Source organism: Schistocerca gregaria, chromosome 6 (assembly GCF_023897955.1).
Source record: "Schistocerca gregaria isolate iqSchGreg1 chromosome 6, iqSchGreg1.2, whole genome shotgun sequence".
In the NCBI taxonomy this organism is placed as follows: Eukaryota; Metazoa; Arthropoda; class Insecta; order Orthoptera; family Acrididae; genus Schistocerca; species Schistocerca gregaria.
The window spans coordinates 173,063,137-173,085,181 of NC_064925.1; the positions used below are offsets into that span (position 1 = coordinate 173,063,137).

The 22,045-nt window shown below is 43.4% G+C and overlaps 1 protein-coding gene across 8 annotated transcripts in view; it reads left to right on the forward strand.

Annotated features, from left to right (window-relative positions):
* Window positions 1–22,045, forward strand: part of LOC126279051 (testis-expressed protein 2) — a 321,894-nt gene that overhangs the window by 221,845 nt on the left and 78,004 nt on the right. For all 8 annotated transcript variants that reach the window (XM_049979461.1, XM_049979464.1, XM_049979465.1 and 5 more), the window contains 3 exons: window positions 9,311–9,552; window positions 9,993–10,088; window positions 16,945–17,026. In XM_049979461.1, coding sequence (XP_049835418.1) covers window positions 9,311–9,552; window positions 9,993–10,088; window positions 16,945–17,026 — 420 coding nt within the window. The remainder of the gene's footprint in view (window positions 1–9,310; window positions 9,553–9,992; window positions 10,089–16,944; window positions 17,027–22,045) is intronic.

Sequence of the window (22,045 nt, forward strand, 5' to 3'; positions counted from 1 at the left end):
AAACAGCACTGAAACCATGATTCTGCAGAACTGAAGAAAGTGGCAACCACAAAATGCCAGTCCAAATGTCAGAAGAAACATTGTCACATTGCACTGGTAAATAAAGTGTCACACTGTACTTAGTAGTTCAGAGAAGGCTTAAGCAAAGCCAAGACTGGCCGTGTGTTGGACCGTTCAAATGTGGCACATTATTCTAGTGTGCATTTTCAAACACAGTGGCCAACACTGCTGTACACTGTTTATGCTAGTGACATTTCTAAACTGGTCAGCAATGTGACATATTTCTACACTGATGATACTGCAGTATACCAGAAATCTCACAACCTTATTTTTGTTTATCATAAATTAATAGGAGCACCTGGGCAAAATTATGCAGTGGTGCAACATTTAGAAGGCAAAAATTAACCCAACAAAGTGGTGTGTTACCTATTTCATCACCAGGATCAAACACCCATTGTTAACTCTCCATTGGGCCCAAAATTTGCCTTGACATGATTTGGTAGCATATTTAACCCTGAAAATTTACTGACATCTCACATAGAAGAACAGATGCCATGAAAAAGTTGCACATTCTTATTTCAACTGTACCCTCCACTAAAGAGTGAAGGATTAACTGTGAAATGTTCACTCCTTGTCTGACACCAGCTTCTACTCCAAGTTGTCCTGTTGGCTTAGAAGTGTTGTCTGTGGGGTCTATGAAAGTAATCTCAGGTGTTGACAGATGAAACTCAGTTACACAGGTTAGAGATCTATTAAAATGGCCCACTGGCAATGAAACCCGTGAATCTTCATATAAATGTCTTAAACTTACCTTTTAACACCCAAGTTCTGGGTTTAAAAAGATATGATATGCAAACATTAAATGGAAACAGTTAAGGGTTCCTCACTCTTGCAGTAATACTATTAAAGCATCATTATATTTACCATCTGAGGGTATATATTTATGTATTGTTAATACTAGAAATTTTGGCAAGCAGTTTTTATCTCACCAAACCATCATAACATGTAAAAAAGATGTTTCACTTCAGTTAACTGAATATATCCGTGATTAGTTACTTCACAGGTTTTCATAATAAATCATGTTTGCTAAAATTACAGATCTAAACTTCAAGCATTTATATGGCCTGTTCCTCATTTGAAATCTCAAAGTTACTCCTAGTCTCTAATTGCGAGCAATTGATCCCTAATTAACATATTTTTGTAGAAGTCTGTTGTTACGAGCACAATTTATTTGGGTTATTACACTAACACAGTAGAAACATACATCAAAGACAAAAACTTACAAGTTTGATCTCTCACAAACAAAAGATAGCCGGCCAATATTACAGTCCATAGATAGTCCAGGATCACAGCTAAAGTCATCTGCAGCTAGAACCCTCAAGAACAAAATGCTCTGTGCAGCAGGCGGCAGATGATCAGAGGCCATGGAGTTCTGCCAGGTGACTTGACATGAGCTGGAGCGGGGCTTCTTCCCAGTGTGCTTATTACAGAGGCAGCTTGTAAATTACAGTGCCACCAGCAGTGAGCACTTGGAGGTAGGGATCAGTCTTCGACAGCTTTGAGGGAGCTCCATGTCATTGTCCGAGTCGCTTACTAAAATTTTCTTTGCTTTGTTGTTTTTTTTCCCAGCTAATGTAATTGTGGCACACACATCTTTATACTTCTGGAGGTTTGATATTCACAATTTTTTCAGGTATGTTGTATTTGAGAGTTTCACATATTTTATCATTTTTACCTCACCCCCTCCACAACCTCTCTCCAAACCCTTCCTTTTCTTCCCCCCCCCCCCCCCCCCCCAACCCATATCACCTTCCTCCCCCCCCCCCCCCCCCCCAATACATCACTTTCCCTCCACACCCTGGTTCCTTTTACTGTTGTTTCTCTTTGCACTATACCTCCTTTTATGTAATTTGTTTCTACAGTAAAGAACATTTTTAGATGGTAACTTGTTATTTGTTGCCATTTTATTAATATTAAATATGTACATAGCTGAAGTTTATCTGCAGTTTAATGTTATAATTTCAATTTTAACCTGTGAAAAAAGTTTAGCATGATAATTTCAATCACTATCACTTACCTTCCTTGTGCATACTATTAGTGTCCTCTCTTACTTGAAGCTTTCTTTAGCGCAAGTGTTGCATATGTGCTGCCAGTGCACTAGATATATGTTGGTGAGAAAATACCAATTGACAACAAGTGTGTTATGCATATTTTAATTTATTATGAAGGTGAAATTTTATATTTGACTAATGCCTTCCAGCTATATTTTAAGGTACCTCTGTCACAATCTGTAATCCAGTAAGGCTGAATAAGTTTATGAATTCATGAGGAGATATGATTGCACCTCTGTGAATGTTTACATGTTTGCACTGTAACTTGCTTAGGTTGACTAGAATTCCTTGTGTAGAAGACATTTTGGTAAACATTGAAGTGATGGTAAAGGGGTTTTAATATTCCATCCAGTTTGCAACTGAGTGGCTGTTTACTATTTCTACAAGAAGATTGCATTCTGCAGTTCCTTCTGCAGCTGAGTATAAATTTTGAAAGTGTTATGGATATGAAGTGCAATATCATCTAACTTAGAGCTGCAGTCCATCTTTCCCTGCTAAGTTTAGAACTGAGTGGAATGTTATTGATTGTAACTCAGCTCTTGATAAAAATAATCTGACTCTAGAATAAACTTGACACCATAAATCTGATGACTGAGCCACTAACTGATAGAGCTGAGTAAAGATGTCTCCAGCAAAATGAAAGGGCTAACCTGGTTCTGAAACACTCCTGCTCAGCTCCCTCAACTACCTATGGTCATGCTAAAATATTTAACTTAGTTTTGGCAGATTATGGTGAATGACTGTCCTCGCCTGAGAAGTGGTGCATAATCATAGTCAGTAAAAGGCAAAATTAAATGAAAAGATAAGTAGCCTAGTGGGCGAGACACAGCTCGTGGAAACACATAAAGATGAACTGCAAACAAGGTAATGGTAGGAAGGGAGGCAGGGATGCGTCTTCCAGCTTGGAATTATGAGAATTTTGTCTTGAGTCAGACAAAAATCATAACCAGTATAGTGAACTCAACTATCTACTAGAAGCAATCAAATAAGATTAAATCAAATATGTAAGGTTCAAGCATAACTTGAAAATCCAACATTTAATATTTGATTCTTTGTTGACCAAACAGTTGGGAAAACTTTAAATAAGGAGCTATGAATGATCTAGGTCACGCATCTTCAAGAATGAAAACTGAGCCTTGCACAGTGTCAATATATATATATATAAAAAAAAAAAAATTAAATGAAACTAGAAATACAATTATTCAGTCATAATGGAGGCTCACAGAAATTAGCATGAATACAAGAATTCGGCATATGTGACGCTTGAAAAAAAAATTTTAATTCGGTGTTTGGTCTTATTCTGCTGTTTGGAACTGGAGAATGAAATCTTCTTGCAGAAACAGTAAACAAACAATCAATTGCAAACTGGATGGTGGATGCATGTGGTTGCATGTAATGCAGACACACACATCAAATGCAGCTAGTGTTGATTGTAGGAAACAAACCAAATCCAACATGAATACAAAATGTGGCTTGTGCCTAAAAAACAATTTACAAATATTGTCTGATACTGCTTACCGCCAACAGTTAGTGCCTACAGAAAATTGTAGTGCAAAATTATTCTGACGTTGTTGGGAAACAACTAGGAATTTGGTATGAAAAAAGGGGTTTATTAACTTGCTGGCCTGTAGCACTTCAAATTTAATAACTTAGGATCCATTAGAACTGAGAAGTGGACTCTTCAAAGTGGCTAGAAAGGGCAAAAATATACTACACAACATTAACTATGCAATGCAGGAAAAATTATCTAATTCTGTGTTGGAAAGCTGTGTGCCTGCCACTCTAGTCACTGGGCTGTGCATCGAAAGGCACACCATGTTAAGTGAGAGATGGCATGCTGTGCGGCTTCGAAAAAAGAGGTCCTGCATGGCTTTACTGTGGGTTTGCTTAGCATGTTGAGGAGCATGCAGAGATGCAAAGTGGCACAGTCTAGCTGAGGGCAGTCACTAGGGCAAGCGAGACATGGATGACTTCGTACTGTGTGGCAGGCACGTGTGATGTATTTGTACCAAAATGTGTGGGTGCCACTAGCAACTGCTGCTGCTGCTGTCAGCCAGAAGACCTTGTGCAATGCTGCCGTGGTGGCAGCATGATACTCTGTAGAGCATGTATATAAGTGCAACAGAGGCTGCAGATCAGCTGGCATCGAAGGTGTTGGAGCAGCGCCAGGAACTGGAGGAACAGCACCTGCAACTGCCGTAAGCAGCAGCAGTGAGGCATCCTAATCCACGTTGGTCAATGCCTGCTCTGCATTGGGTTCTGCTTGCTCTGTACCAAGTTCTATGTGCTGTTGCTGAATACCAGCAGCAAAAGAGGGGGGGGGGGGGGGGGGGGGAGTTGGCACTGCACAAGCACCATGCAGTGTGAGCACATATGCTGGCTTAAGTGTATCAGTGTAAACAATTGACAGGGTGTCATGGAGATGCACTGTAAAGTTTTTGTCACCTCTCTTCAGGAAGAAGTGAAGGTCTGAGTACCATGGGTGAAGTGTTATCTGCCAAGCATTGATGTGTAACATCATATGTATGCACACTGTAAGGTTGTGATGAATAAAAGCCTTGCATTCACCATGACGCTGCGGAGGTATCAGTTGTAACTGGGCTGTGTAATCTTGAAGTTGATGTACAGGCAGTAGTGGGAAGAGGCTTCAGTGTGATAAAATAACCTGGTAGGGCAAGTGGCTGGTCAACAGTATGAAATGAAGCAGTTGCTGTATGCATGTCAGCCTACTTTTGCACACTGACACGGAACACAGGTACAAGCCTAGGTATGACAATCCCATTGGATAGCAGGGCAGAAGAAATGTAGTGGGACAAGAACAGCAGATGCCAAGGTGTGCTAGGCCCTATAGGCAATTATATGCCAGCTTGTGGAAGGCAGGGGAAGGTCCCATATCGGGCACCTAGTGGAGTTGGAGAAGAAGGTCAATATTTGGTTCCTGATGCAGTATGGCTAGGGCAGGGTTGGTGGACTAGGCCTTTGCGTGGGCCTCATAATCTGACAGAGGACTGAGGCCATAGAAGTGACTGTGTCCGGTGGCAGTGTTATCTGCAATGGCTGCATGGCATATATCAGTTGAAAATTGTGCAATGTATTACTTTTGGTAAAACTGTCAGGGTGACATTTGAATGCCATCTTTCTGACAAAACCGTGTTGGAAGAGGATGGTGCTCAGTGAAGAACAGAAGCACTCCACTGATTCATAGATGGCAAACAATTCCTTCTCACATGCAGCCCATTTGCACTGGGGCTTGGAGAGCGTAGCTGAGAAGAAAACCAGCAGCTTTAAAGTGTCCCCAATGTATTGTTGAAAGACAGTGCTGATCTCAGGTTGACTTGAGTCTGTGATAGTAGTGAGTAGGATGGTGGGGTGGGATTGTGCCAGAAGGGCGGCATTAGTTGAGGTCACATTTGGTGCTGACATGGGCGGCATTCATGGCATGCGCTTGTGACCCTCAATTTGGTTGCCTTGCAGTGTGGCTGTGAAGACTCCTGAAAAGAAGCTCCATTTTGGATAATTGTCTTAAAAAGTTGACCATCTGGAGAAGTCTCTGAAGTTCGGTACATGTTGTAGGCCATAGAAATTTGAAGATCACTCTGAATTTTTTGGGAAGAGGTCCAGAGCCGGAAGTAGAAATGATGTGTTCTAAGAAATCTATTTTGGTTACCCTGAAAACACAATTCTTCAGATTAAAAATGACTCCTGCTTTTTTGAGGTAGGCAGAAATTTCCCTGAGATGCTTTCGGTGTTCTGTTATATCCTGGGAGTAAATGACGATGTGAAGTATACAAAAGAGCCCGTTGTACAGTGGATATCGCCTAGGAAATGTTGCCAATTTGCACTGCATTGTGGAGGTTGAAGATCATAAAGCTGCTCTTGAAAAGGCTGAAAGGTGTTGTTATGGATGTTTTGTTAATGTCCTCTTGTGCAACTGCGATCTGTACGAAAGATTTGGCTGAGTCGATCTTACTGAAGGTAGTGGAGTCTGAAATGTCATCACTATAACTCCATAAGATTGTTATGGGGAAGTGTTCACGAATGGTTCTCACATTGAGCTGCTGATAATCACTGCTTGGGTGCAGGTCCTGTTGTTCTTCATTACCAGATGTAGTGCTAAGGACCAAGTGATTTTAGATAGACAGAGAATCCTGGCAGTGAAGGAGGCCTCAGTTTCTGCCTGTGCAAAATATTGATTGTCCGATGGAAGGGAAATATCATGATAGTGGCCTGACAGGTCCGGAGTGGTTGCAGCATAATGCACCATGTTGTAGTGCACCTTGTGGGAACGTTGGGAAGGAAGGATGGGGAGTGGAAATTTGGAAAATATTGGCAAAGGGACTGTAGTAGGAGAATTCTTTGATAAAGTGGGTGGCAGGGTGGGAAGTGCAGGGGATGGAATGGTTGCCTCTCCCTTATTTTAAATGTTGCCACAAAGATCTTAGAATGTTTAGTGTTCTTGTTGAAAGTTTATAGCAGGATCAGAATTGGCTATCATCTCTTAACGACTGAAAATTTAAAATCAGTGTTAGGCCTTTTTATGAATCGGACATATTAGATACACTTGCACAAATTTTAGGGTTAATTGGTTCAGTGGTACTATGCAGAAACAAACAAAAACTTCTGACTCTGTGAGGGGAGAGGGCAGTATGGGGAACAAGCCCTCTCCCTCAGGGCTGGCAGCCTGTGCCCATGATTTGTGCTTCTGTGAAAGCCGAACTGACATAATGGTCTTGTGGATCGTCAATCCCTACCGACGCAGTAAGAGTTGCATTAGAACCTGGTGATGGACCAGGTGTAGTCTGTTCACTTGTTTCAAAATAAGAAAAGAAAATATTGAATAATGCATAACTCAAAACAAAATGGAGTACACAAGTGAGAAATGGGTGAGAAAGTGTAGCATATACAGTACACAAGAATAACAATAAAAATTTTATTTGTTTGATCACATGTTATGATTCAAATTACTAATTAGAATTGCTAAATAGTCATCCTCAGATCTAGGAAAGGAAAGCGCTGTTATCATGCATGTCATAAGCATACAGAATGTAAAATAATTAAAAGCAACTGTGCCATAAAAAGAATTTAGTTGCCTGTGTCTTTGTGTCTCCTATTTTTTTTTTGAAAAGAGGAATAAAAAATTGCATGAAGAGAATCTTTTATTTAATATGATACCCACATTTGTATCTTCAGCTTATAAAGGAAGATAAATTTTGGCCTTTACTGTCTGTGCTAGTGGGAAGGGACTGTAACTTTAAATATTTAGGAATACTTCTTTGCAATTATCTCTCTTCTTCGATAGCCTATTTATATTCATTCTTTGCCCGACTTGGTAAAAATTTTATAAATTTGGACGAGATCAAGATGTGGTACATGCGATTTGAATCTTTAGTTCAAATCTTATTTGCTTTGACCACAAAACTCATCATAAATATACAAAATTTGTGTATAGAACTTTTCTTTTTTACATGATTTTGAGCAACTGAAATTGGGGATCTGAATAGTAATTTGCAATCAAGACATAAAATTGTTGTGGAATATTCTTATAGTATGCTCCTCAAATTGATCATGGTGGACTTTACAAAAGTTTGTTGTCATTAAAGTATTTTCACAAGTGGATGTACTGACCTGTAAACTGATGATATGTATCCATATACAGTGCTCAAAAAAATAAGGGGAAAACATGTATCAGAGGCTGATTTGCTTTTGGTGTACTCAACAACTAATCATTCACCATCCATGTGGACGTTTTACCCAACAAGGAACATGCACTGTGGCATCTTAATGCATTGAAAGTTGCAAGGGCAGTCTGTTTTATCTAATGAGCGAATACTTTCACTCGAATTTATGCAGATATCAGTGTCTTTCCCTCTTCCATCCATAAGTTGTGGATGCAGTATGGGAACACAGGTAGGTACATAAGGCATTTGGAGAAGGCCACCAATGCATTACAGACCCATGTGGAGATTGATATCAGGTCACCTGTGCATTGTGACATCATACAATTGCTGTCAGAGTACTGCAATACCATCTCAGAAGGGCCAGGGGAGCTGCTATATCCTGTCATACTGTATGGAAAACATTACAAGAAAGGGCCTAATGACCCACTTGTACTCATCAGGTATTCCACTTGACATGACAACATTTTGCAGCTCGCCGTCAGGTCTGCCATTCCCATTTTAACTGGCAAATTTGCCACTGGTGAAACATGTAATTTACTGATGAGTCTAGATTTCTTCTAGCACAAGGCAACAGTCTTGTTTGTGTGTGTAGATGCCATAACTAGCAGCAACTGCCAGATGTTGTCCAGGAAATCAACAGATTTGGCCAAGGTTCTGTGAGGATGTGGGTTTTATCGGTAGTGACAGCCGTACAGATTGGGTCATTTTCCATGGTGGTGTTACTGCCATGCAGTACGAGGAACAGATCCTGTTGGACCACTTGGTGGCTGCTGCATATGGTGGTGGTGATAAGCTCCTCTCAAGCATGATAATACCAGGGCGCATGTGGTGGGTGTCACCAGGTATCTCTTGTGAAGCCTTCATGTTGAAGTAATGGAATGGCCAGAAGTGACTCCTGACCTAAAACCCATCTAACCTGTGTGGCACATGCTTGACAAATGTGTTTGTGGTCATCCTGCCTACCATAGACTTGCTAAGTACTGTTAAGGGCACTCATTGAAGAAAGGGAATGGATACCTCAGGGTGACCTTAGGCCTATGTGGAGCATGCCATGTAGGTGTTAGGCATTGATAAACACTCACAGAGGACATACATGTTATTGATGATCTCAAAGTCCAATGGAAAGCACCGAAGATGATTGGATGAACGATTGCTTTCACTTTGGTTTCGAAACCTATAGGAAATTTCAGTTCTTAATATGTAAATGTCCAAGGATGGAATAATATTTGTGTGTTTAATTTATGAAAGATAAACATATAATTTGGTAACATACCTAGTACTCAATTATTGCTCAACGGAGTATGGCAGATGCTCAAAAACATGTTCTTCAAATTCTTGTGAATGGTGTGTATTCAGTTACATTAAATAACCTGTAAACTTCTGGTTTCATATCATTCAAGCGTGTCATAGAAATTATCTGTGTAACAAGTAATTAAGTTACAATTTATTATTGTTAATTTGAGGAAAACAATAATTTTAATTTGCTAATAAGTGTTATTTACCATATTTAATTATTTTCAGCTTCCTGTGTTTTTGGAAGAACTCCTTGTGTCAGAACTAGATGTGGGTGACACAATCCCCCTCATCCACCGTGCATCTCTTCCTGTGCTAGATGAACGTGGTCTCTGGATGGATCTGGATGTTACTTACCAGGGACTGTTTTGTCTGACCTTGGAAACTAAATTGAACCTTATGAAGCTGAAGAAAATTGGCATCGAACCAAAATCAACAAAGAAAACTGAATATTCATTCACTGAAAAAAGGTATTTATGTAATGCTGTTATTATCAAAGTGTAATTTTGGTGTACTGAATAAAGTCTTTTGATGGTGTCAGTGGAATTTAACAGATGAGACATTATCTCTAGTTAAAACCATGTGGCATTATTTTTCAAATATGTATGTAAAATTTGAATTTAAGAACACTGTTGGAGTGAGGAAAGATTTTCTCTCTTGCTACTTCAATTACAGTGAGTCCATGTTTCTTTTTCTCACATGTGTATGTAATGTGATTGCACTAATAAGAATTTCAGGATGGAAACAATAAACAAGAGTGAGGAAAGGTAATAATTAACTTATAATTGCTTGATGCATGCCATATAGATTTTCATATAATTAACTACAGGTTCTCATTATCAGTTACATTATTATTCCTGCATAGCTTTTAATTACTATAATTGTTTGTAACTATAATTACTTTTTGTAGGGGTTCACCAATGTTTGACAGTGATCTGGATGACTCTGCAGAATCATCAGAGGAGGAAAGTGAAGTACACAATAAAAGTACATCTGAGGAAGAAACGTAAGTATGAAATATTTATGTACTCTTTGTAGAGAGAAAGTCAAAAACAGAGTGTTTAATTTAGCAGAAAAATGGGATTTCTTGTGTCAGAATGCTCAGAAATTAAATGCGTGCGAGATGGTATAGACCTGGATACCCACTAGGGGTCTCTGCACCAGCATGTGCCTGTGCCGCGAGCCTCACCGTGCGAGTGCACCACTCTCCATTCCACGTGAAGTCTGCGGCCAGTAGCGTTTCCCAAGGTCATGTATTTAGATGGCCATGCGGCACTACTCCAGCAGTCTGGTACTCGCTGTAGTTTGCTGTGCATCTCTCCCATACTGCATTTCAATTCCTTGTGTTGAGATACATACTGTCATTGTTTGGAGTGTTCCTGTGTTATTGTTGTCTCGCCGTGTTTATCACCTCTGTTCTTGCTTGCTTGCCTCGTGTCGTGCCCTGGTCTGTTGTAGTGTCTGTTGTCCCCTAAGTGTTTGTCGTTCATGTCTCTTCCTTGTTAGTGATACTGCCAGCGGCTCCCCCACCTGGCGGCTTCGCGTCTATGTCTCTTCCTTGTTAGTGATACCGCCAGCGGCTCCCCCACCTGGCGGCTTCGCGTCTCCATTCTCTGCCGTGCACAGCTCATCGGTCGCTCACGGTTATAACATTAGCAATGAAGTAAAAGGTTTGATAGCATGGAGGCTAAGTTGGGTCTGTCTCCTGGAGCAACAGCAGCAGCTCATGCAGCAGTAGCAGCAGCAGTGCCAATTAGACATCTTACAGCAATCCTTGCAGTTGCTGATGGACAAAGTAACAGCACAGGACGCCCCATTGTACTATCTCCTGGGTGTCCTGGTTTCTGACACTTCCCCAGGTTCGCCGTTGTTTCCGCCCTTTAACGACGCTAAGGAAGACTGGGAAAAATACTTGCATTGTCTGAAGCAACATTTCACAGCATTTCAGGTTACGGATGACTCCCTACAGTGGTTGTTATTCTTGTCCTGTGTGTCACCAAACACATTCTTTATGCTCTCCAAGTTAATACCATTGTCAGACCCCCTTTGCTCTCTCCTTTAATGAGAAATGTCTGCTGCTGACTAACTACTATTCTGTGCAATACAATCTCATGGAGTCTCGGCTTGAGTTCCAGCAGTACCATAAACAGCCAAGTCAGTCATACCGTTCTTGGTTCATGGACTTGCAGGGTCTCAGCCACAATTGCGACTTCACTTGCACCAATCAGCATTGCAAGGTGTCGTATGTTGACTTCTTGATTTGCAATGCTGTCTTTCAACTGGCACCCGATCCAGAGAGCCGCATGACTGCATTGAAACTCTATAACCCCTCGCTGGAAGACATTCTGCATGTAGATCACTGTTTTGAAATTGCACAAGCAGCAAACAAGTGTCTCATGGTAGGGTAACATGTGGCAACAGTAGAGTTCTACCCGTGGGGACCTCCCTCACGCCATCATCATGGTACAGTCCACACACAGAAACATTGTCAAGACTTCTCCTTATCAGATGTCTCTATGGCTTAGGAGCTGCTGGTCGCCCCTCATCGGCAGTCCCGTGGTTCACTTCCGTCTTGCCTGCAGTGCTTGTCCACCCACTCTCATGCAGACTATCCTCGTCACTAGAAGACTTGCATGATCTGTCATAAAGATGGCCATCTCTGATTGGTCTGTTGCAGCTGCTCAAAACCTGCTCCCGCCCCTCACCCATGGGGCATCAGGATACTGTGCATACCTGCTATCAGTCATTCCACTGGGTCCTCCATTGACGCGGAAATTGTTCCTCGTGCTTTTCATTTTTAATATGGACATTCATTTCCAGGTCAATATGGGGGCCACCATCTCCTTGTCCAATCTTGCGATGTATACATGCCTAGGTTCACTGGAGCTGTCTCCCACCTCTCAGTCATTAATTGTGTACAGTGACGGTTCTATCACCCTCCATGGACAGTTCGCAGTCCCGGCTATCTATAAAGTTGCATGGCTCCTGACCCTGCTAGTGATTGACCACCCCTCGGTTTCAATAATTTTTGGGCTCGATGCTTTCACACTGTTTTGCTTTTCGGTTTCTAATGAAGTTAAGATCGTTTCCACTGCTGTCCTTTTCCAGAACCTCAATGATCTGTGCTCCTATGCCTTTCTCTTTCAGTGTGATTTAGAGTGTGCTTCATACTTACAGGTGCACATTTGCTCTTCTCCGGTTCTTCCGGGCTCGACCCGTGCCGGTGACCTTATGTCAAGCAGTCAAGCAAGAGCTTGATCAACTGCTGACTGCTGGCATCATCAATACCATGAAAGCAAGTGCTTGGGCGACCTCATTAGTGGTGATCTGAAGCCCAGTGGCTCCCTTCACCTATGTGGGGATTTCGGATTTACAGTCAATGCACAGACCCTGGTTGGAATTTATCCCATTCCCCAGAAGGAAGACCTTATCACTAAACTTGCAAGTGGTGAGTCCTTCTATAAGATCGACCTGGCAGAGGCTTACCACCAATTACCCTTAAATGAGAAATCCCAGAGCATCTTTGTCATCAACACGTGTTTTGGATTATATACACAATTCCCTTCCATTTGGTATTTCCTCAGCGCCAGCCATTTTCCAGAGGTACCTGGGGCAGCTCGCACAGCCCATCCTGGCTTGTGTCAGTTATCTTGATGACATCTTGGTCACTGGCCTTACACACCGTGACCTAAAACGTAGATATCTTGTTTCACACCCCCATAGGCTGCAGGCTTAAGCTGTCAGCTGGAAAAGTGTAGTTTCTTTAAACCGGAAGTCGAATACTTGGGGAACTGGCTCAGTAAAGATGGCATTCATCTGTCAGATCACAGTGTTGTGGTCATCAATTCTCTTCCCCACCCCAAGGATTTATCTGACCTCCAGGTTTTCTTCTGGGCGAGGTTTACTACTACTTAAGGTTTTTACCCCAGGCTGCTGACATTGTAAAGCCCCTCAATCACTTTCACCACAAAGGGGTGTCTTTCAACTGGACCTCTGCCTTTGATCGACTTTTCTCCGCTTGAAAACTATGCTCAAGTCCACCCCTTGCCTGACTCCCTTCTCTCCGGACTGCCCCTTGGTTGTGGTGCCCAATGCTTTGGCCTATGGTTTTGTGGCAGTCCTGGCTCACAGGAGTGAGGATGGCTCAGAACAGCCCATTGCATATGTCACCAAGGTGCTATCCTCAGCACAACGGAACTATTCTCTAATTGAGAAAGAGGCTTTAGCAATTGTGTTTTCCATTCAAAAGTTTCACATCTATCTGTTTGGGACAAAGTTCACTGTCCTCACTGATCACAAGCATTTGGTTATCCTATTCGGCCCACAAACACTTCCCCAAGTGAACTGTTCAATGTCTCCAGTGCTGGGTGCTGTTCTTACGAGGTGCATTCAAGTTCAAAGGCCTCCAATTTGTTTTCTCCTGACTGGAAAGAGGTAGAAACATGCGCATTGTTTTAAAATGAGGCCGCGTTCATTGTCAATACGTCCCAGAGATGGCAGCACCGTACGGCAGATGGAATTTTACCACCAGCGGCGAGAATGAGAACTGTATTAAATACTTAAAATGGCAACGTTTTCCTTACCTTAACAGCGTGCAATCATTAGTTTTCTGAATTTGCGAGGTGTGAAACCAATTGAAATTCACCGACAGTTGAAGGAGACATGTAGTGATGGAGTTATGGATGTGTCAAAAGTGCGTTAGTGGGTGCGACAGTTTAATGAAGGCAGAACATCGTGGATGAGACGTGGATGCCATTTTTCAATCCAGAAACAAAGCGCCAGTCAGCTCATTGGAAGCACACAAATTCACTGCCACCAAAAAAATTTCGGCTAACCTTCAGCGCTGAAAAAATGATGGTGTCCATGTTCTGGGACAGTGAGGGCGTAATCCTTACCCATTGCGTTCCAAAGGGCACTACGGTAACAGGTGCATCCTACGAAAATGTTTTGAAGAACAAATTCCTTCCTGCACTGCAAAAAAAACGTCCGGGAAGGGCTGCGCGTGTGCTGTTTCACCAAGACAACGCACCCGCACATCGAGCTAACGTTACGCAACAGTTTCTTCGTGATAACAACTTTGAAGTGATTCCTCATGCTCCCTACTCACCTGACCTGGATCCTAGTGACTTTTGGCTTTTTCCAACAATGAAAGACGCTCTCTGTGGCCGCACATTCACCAGCCATCCTGCTATTGCCTCAGCGATTTTTCAGTGGTCAAAATGGACTCCTAAAGAAGCCTTCGCCACTGCCATGGAATCATGGCGTTAGCGTTGTGAAAAATGTGTACGTGTGCAGGGCGATTACGTCGAGAAGTAACGCCAGTTTCATTGATTTCAGGTGAGTAGTTAATCAGAAAAAAAATCGGAGGCCTTAGAACTTGAACACACCTCGTACACAATTACACTTGTGTTATCCTCTCAGCACCTCTCAACAGTTCAATGCAGATACCTTGCCAAGTCTCCCCTCGAGGCCTGATCCCGAGTTTGGCCAGCAGGAAGTCCTCTGCTTTCACAATGATACAGCCCGCCAAGATACACTGGACAGATTTCCTGTCACCACTGCACAGGTCACCTCTCCCATACGTCGGGACCCCTTCTGCGGCAGTATCTCTGCTACGTGACCCACTGTGGCCCACCTATCTGCCTCACTGGTTAAAAACTGAGTTTAGCCCCAGGCAGCACCTCTCACACGAGCTCTCGGTGATGACGGGTATACTTCTGTTGGCCACAGGGGCTGATACTCATCAGGTGATCATTCCACACAGTTTGTGCCACCACATCCTTCGCTTGCTACATTGTGGACAGTGGGGGATGTCCCATACAAAGGCATTGGCTCGCTGGCATGTATATTGGCCCGGCATCAATGGCGACATCAAACGTTTGGTCCTTGGGTACACGGTGTGTGCGCATCACCAGGCCAGCCCTTAGCAGTCATTTACACCCTGGGCCACACCTCGCTGGCCCTGGGACTGCATCCATCTTGATTTTGCGGACCTGTTCTTGGGATTGATGTGGATACTCATTGTGGATGCATACTCCAGATACACATGTGGTGTACATGGCGTCCACCATGACTGATAACACACTCATGGCCTTGGCTCAAGTACTCACCATCGAAGGCCTGTCTCGTACCTCAGTATCCAATAATGGGCCCCATTTCACCGCAGTCTCCCTTCACGCATTCTGTGTGGCCAATGGTATCAAAGACATCTGCACCTCTCCATTCAATCCATCCTCCAATGGCACAGCAGAGCAACTGCTAAGGACGTTTAAACAACAGCTGACAAAAGCATTCGAATCATCTGCCACCATGTCAGCCCTCACCTTATTCCTGAGCACTTATCACACCATGCTGATTGACAGTCGAAGTCCGGCCGAACTCCCCCACAGGCAGCAACCTCGGACCCTGCTCCATCTGCTGACATCGTCACCTTCTGAGCCCTGCTTCCAACCCTCTCAGGGCTACACCTTGGGCATTGCCGTGTGGGCCTAATCGCATAGGGGGAAAGGCTGCTTGGACTCCTGCCAAGTAGTTGTGAGCCACAGGCGGCGTGTGATGTCAGTACAGACACAGAAGGGGCTCAATCACCGCCACCATAACCAACTCTGGCCTCATACCCCTTCATGGCACCTTAAGTCCCGCAGCCCTCCACCTCCTCCTGGTGTGCATGAGGCCCTTGAGTCGGCTCCACTGCCAATGGCTGCCAGCTCCCCACAGGCACACCAGCTCTCCTTCCCGCATCCATGAGAATCAGAGGCACCGTGCGATGCCCTGCCCTTCGGTGACATTTTGATGGATTGCACTGACTGCTCTCTCAGTGCATCCCTGGGGGTCAACAACACAGGATCTCCCTCTGTTCCTTCCACCCATCACAGCACCGTTCGAGGCATTTCCGACCTTACACACAGTTTTTACGGGAGAGGGATCTGCTGTTGGAAGGCACAGAAGTTGAAGGCACACCAGAGGGAATGAACCTGGATACCCACTAGGGGTCTCTGTGCTCCAGCATGTGCCTGTGCCATGAGCCTCACTCTGTGAGTTCGCCACTTTCCGTACCACTTGAAGTCCACAGCCAATCGCATTTCCCGCATTCATGTATTTAGGCAGTCAAGCAGCACTACCCCGGCAGTCTGGTACTCATGCAGTTCATGTATGCGTCTCGGACGTACTGCGTTCCACTTCCGTGTGTTGAGATACATACTGCCATTGTTTGGAGTGTCCCTGCGTTGTTGTTGTCTCGCCATGTTTATCACCTCCTTTCTTGCTTACTTGCCTTGTGTTGTGTCCTGGTTGGTCGTAGTGTCTGTTGTCCCCTACTTGTTCATCTCTCCTGTCTGTTCATTGTTAGCGATGCCTCGAGCGGCTCCCCTGCCTGGCGGCTTTGCCTCTCCATTCTCTGTCGTGCACTGCTCGCCGATTGCTCACGGTTATAACAGGATTTGATAAGGAGAATCCAGGTGTGTGTGTGTGTGTGTGTGTGTGTGTGTGTGTGTGTGTGTGTGTGTGTGTGTGTGTGTGTGCGCGCGCATATTATTGTTTTGTCTCCATTTAATGAAGAACTTAATCCGGTAGCTAATATGTAGCAGACTTTTTTCAATGTGCCTGTCTGTCACTCCGTCCCTGCTCTGTGCTGTGAGTTGTTATCTACTGTTTTCATATTGAAGTGTTAGAAGTATTAGAGTTCTAGTAGTTGTAAATAAAGATTAGTGTCACTGAAATGCTTGAAGTGAATCTTTCATCTTTATTGCTCTGTACCTGTATAATCAGCTTATAAATCTATGCAAAATACTGTTCATAAATTGTTGTGTATATGAAAGTGTATGTATGTTGTTTGGTGACTGTTTCAAAGTTTGTGGTTACAGTGCAGCATCACAAGGAGGAGGCACTGGCAAGAAGATTCTGCGTATGGTTAGCAGAATAGCTGCTTCTCGCTACTTTCAGCAGGTTAGCTTAATCAGTATTTTGTTCTTTTTCTTAGGTATCATTTATAAAAGCTTTTTTATTGTATTAGTAAAATGGAAACCTCTCCCTAATTAGGAAGTGTTTTCTTATTTAATATTATTATCCTGTTTTGCTGAGCGCCAATGGAAAATTCAGTTAATTTTTATTGTATTTAAAGCAGTGCGTTGATCTGAACTTGATAAATGTATTTATTGATAGGCAAAACGACAAATGGCTTGATAGATAACTCAAGTGTCAGGTCTTCAGCTGCACTTTTAAGACATCCTGTTTACTTTTTAGGTGCAGCAGAGAACAATAAGTAGCGATTAGAAAGGTGGGACTAATACCATAAACAGCCAAGAATCATTTATTTTTTTACTGATTTATCATACCAAGGCTAGAGCCACAAAGCCCTTTCTTACATCTCACCAGGCATTCTTTACATTTTATCATTGTCTTCTTTATTTCACATATTGCAATGGGGTTTACATTAAAGATGGAATATAACACTTGGAAACAGTACTGATAAAAAAAAAACACCATTATTATCTGCAGCAGGAAGGGAAAGTTAACTGTAGGGAAGTCTACATCTACATCTACATTAAAAACAAAGATTCCAAGACTTACCAAGCGGGAAAGCGCCGGCAGACAGGCACACGAACAAAACACACAAACACACACACAGAATTACTAGCTTTCGCAACCGATGGTTGCTTCTTCAGGAAGGAGAGGGAAAGACGAAAGGATGTGGGTTTTAAGGGAGAGGGTAAGGAGGCATTCCAATCCCGGGAGCGGAAAGACTTCCCTTAGGGGAAAAAAAGGACAGGTGTACACTCGCGCACACCCACACACACACACACACACACACACATATCCATCCGCACATACACAGACACAAGCAGACATATTTAAAGGCCTTGGTTCGCGGGAAGAACAATTGCCTTCGTGCACGCTTGAATCTCTCTAATTTTAAATTCGTGATCTCCTCGGGAGGTATAAGTAGGGGGAAGCAATATATTCAATACCTCATCCAGAAACGGACCCTCTCGAAACCTGGCGAGCAATCTACACCGCGATGCAGAGCGCCTCTCTTGCAGAGTCTGCCACTTGAGTTTGCTAAACATCTCCGTAACGCTATCATGGTTACCAAATAACCCTGTGACGAAACACGCCATTCTTCTTTGGATCTTCTCTATTTCTTCCGTCAAACCGACCTGGTACGGATCCCACACTGATGAGCAATACTCAAGTATAGGTCGAACGAGTGTGATGGACTACATTTTCTAAGGACTCTCCCAATGAATCTCAATCTGGTACCCGCCTTACCATCTATTAATTTTATATGATCATTCCACTTCAAATCGTTCCGCACGCATACTCTCAGATATTTTACAGAAGTAACTGCTACCAATGTTTGTTCCGCGATCATATAATCATACAATAAAGGATCCTTCTTTCTATGTATTCGCAATACATTACATTTGTCTATGTTAAGGGTCAGTTGCCACTCCCTTCACCAAGTGCCTATCGGCTGCAGATCTTCCTGCATTTCGCTACAGTTTTCTAATGCTGCAATTTCTCTGTATACTACAGCATCATCCACGAAAAGCCGCATGGAACTTTCGACACTATCTACTAGGTCATTTATATATATTGTGAATAGCAATGGTCCCATAACACTCCCCTGTGGCACGCCAGAGGTTACTTTAACGTCTGTAGACATCTCTCCTTTGATAACAACACGCTGTGTTCTGTTTGCTAAAAACTCTTCAATCCAGCCACACAGCTGGTCTGATATTCTGTAGGCTCTTACTTTGTTTATCAGGCGACAGTGCGGAACTGTATCGAACGCCTTCCAGAAGTCAAGGATAATAGCCTCTACCTGGGAGCCTGTATCTAATATTTTCTGGGTCTCATGAACAAATTATGCAAGTTGGGTCTCACACGATCGCTGTTTCCGGAATCCATGTTGATTCCTACAGAGTAGATTCTGGGTTTCCAAAAACGACATGATACTCGAGCAAAAAACATGTTCTAAAATTCTACAACCCATCGACGTCAGAGATATAGGTCTATAGTTTTGCGCATCTGCTCGACGACCCTTCTTGAAGACTGGGCCTACCTGTGCTCTTTTCCAATCATTTGGAACCTTCCGTTCCTCTAGAGACTTGCGGTACATGGCTGTTAGAAGTGGGGCAAGTTCTTTCTCGTACTCTGTGTAAAAACGAATTGGTACCCCATCAGGTCCAATGGACTTTCCTCTGTTGAGTGATTCCAGTTGCTTTTCTATTCCTTGGACACTTATTTCAATGTCAGCCATTTTTTCATTTGTGCGAGGATTTAGAGAAGGAACTGCAGTGCGCTCTTCCTCTGTGAAACAGCTTTGGAAAAAGGTGTTTAGTATTTCTGCTTTACGCGTGTCATCATCTGTTTCAATGCCATCATCATCCCGGAGTGTCTGAATATGCTGTTTCGAGCCACTTACTGATTTAATGTAGGACCAAAACTTCTTAGGATTTTCTGTCAAGTCGGTACATAGAATTTTACTTTCGAATTCACTGAACACTTCACACATAGCCCTCCTTACGCTAACTTTGACATTGTTTAGCTTCTGTTTGTCTGAGATGTTATGGCTGTGTTTAAACTTGGAGTGAAGCTCTCTTTGCTTTCGCAGTAGTTTCCTAACTTTGTTGTTGAACCACAGTGGTTTTTTTCCGCCCTCACAGTTTTACTCGGCACGTACCTGTCTAAAACGCATTTTACAATTACCTTAAACTTTTTCCATAAACACTCAACATTGTCAGTGTCGGAACAGAAATTTTCATTTTGATCTGTTAGTTAGTCTGAAATCTGCCTTCTATTACTCTTGCTCAACAGATAAACCTTCCTCCCTTTTTTTATATTCCTATTAACTTCCATATTCAGGGATGCTGCAACGGCTGATCACTGATTCCCTGTTCTGCACTTACAGAGTCGAAAAGTTCGGGTCTGTTTGTTATCAGTAGGTCCAAGATGTTATCTCCACGAGTCGGTTGTCTGTTTAATTGCTCAAGGTAATTTTCGGATAGTGCAGTCAGTATAATGTCACTCGATGCTCTGTCCCTACCACCCGTCCTAAACATCTGAGTGTCCTAGTCTATATCTGGTAAATTGAAATCTGCACCTAAGACTATAATATGCTGAGAAAATTGATGTGAAATTTGTTCCAGATTTTCTCTCAGTTGTTCTGCCATTAATGCTGCTGAGTCGGGAGGTCGGTAAAAGGAGCCAATTATTAACCTAGCTCAGTTGTTGAGTGTAACCTCCACCCATAATATTTCACAGGAACTATCCACTTCTACTTCACTACAGGATAAACTACTACTAAAAGTGACAAACACGCCACCACCGGTTGCATGCAATCTATCCTTTCTAAGCACCGTCTGTGCCTTTGTAAAAATTTCGGCTGAATTTATCTCTGGCTTCAGCCAGCTTTCTGTACCCATAACGATTTCAGCTTCATTACTTTCTATCAGCGCTTGAAGTCCCGGTACTTTACCAATGCAGCTGCGACAGTTTACAATTACAATACCGATTGCTGCTTGGTCCCCGCATGTCCTGACTTTGCCCCACACCCTTTGAGGCTGTTGCCCTTTCTGTACTTGTCGTAGATCATCTAACCTAAAAAACCGCCCAGTCCACGTCACACAACCCCTGCTACCTGTGTAGCCGCTTGCTGCGTGTAGTGGACTCCTGACCTATTCAGCGGAACCTGAAACCCCACCACCCTATGGCGCAAGTCGAGGAATCTGCAGCCCACACAGTTGCAGAACTGTCTCAGCCTCTGATTCAGACCCTCCACTCAGCTCTGTACCAAAGGTCCACAGTCAGTCCAGTCGACGATGCTACAGATGGTGAGCTCTGCTTTCATCCCGCTAGCGAGATCAGATAGCCGGCGGAAGCCAGAGAGGATTTCCTCCGATCCATAGCGACACACATCATTGGTGCCGACATGAGCGACCACCTGCAGATGGGTGGACCCTGTACCCTTCATGGCATCCAGAAGGACCCTTTCCACATCTGGAATGACTCCCCCCCGGTATGCACACGGAGTGCACATTGGTTTTCTTCCCCTCTCTTGCTGCCGTATCCCTAAGGGGCCCCATTACGCGCCTGACGTTGGAGCTACCAGTAAGCCCACCCTCTGCGACTGCCCGTATCTTGCAGACTGAGGGGCAACCTCTGGAACAGGACAAGCAGCCATCTACGGCTGAAGATCAGCATCAGCCGGAGACAGAGCCTGAAACCGATTCGTCAGACAAACTGGAGAGGCCTTCCGTTCAGCCCTCCGGAATGTCTTTCGCCCCCTGCCACTCCTCGAGATGACCTCCCACTCTATCACAGGTGAGGGATCAGCCTCAATGTGGGCAATATCCCGGGCAGTCACAGTCCGATTGGGGAATGCGTGGGACTAGCTGGCCATCCCCGACAAACCCCCATCCGGACCCCCACAGTGATGCCCATTGGCAACAGCCTCAAGCTGTGTGACCAAAGCCAACACTGCCTGAAGCTGGGAGCGAAGGGATGCCAACTCAGTCTGCATCCGAACACAGCAGTTGCAGTCCCTATCCATGCTAAAAGCTGTTGTGCAAAGAACGTCTGAATTAATCTACAGAGAGCACAAACAAATCAACACAAAATTTAAACGGTTATTAAAATACAAGATTGCCTAGTAAATGCAGTAATGCTGCTACTTGCGCACTGCTGACACACTGCTTGGCGGAGGAAGGAGACTACGCGATTTTACACTATTCAGGTACTACAGCACGATGCTACAACTCTCAAATACTATAATACGCTCGAAATTTATGAATTAAACAATGCAAGTACCAAAAGCACAAGTTTTAGCTGTTGCATTTTTGAGAGCTGCTAAGTTAATGTGTCAATTTTTTTTTCGTATTTTTCTGTGTCAAATTTTGGATCATCAATTACCTTAATTACTGAAGAGCTTGTGCTGTAGTGTCTATTAAAACTTGATTAATA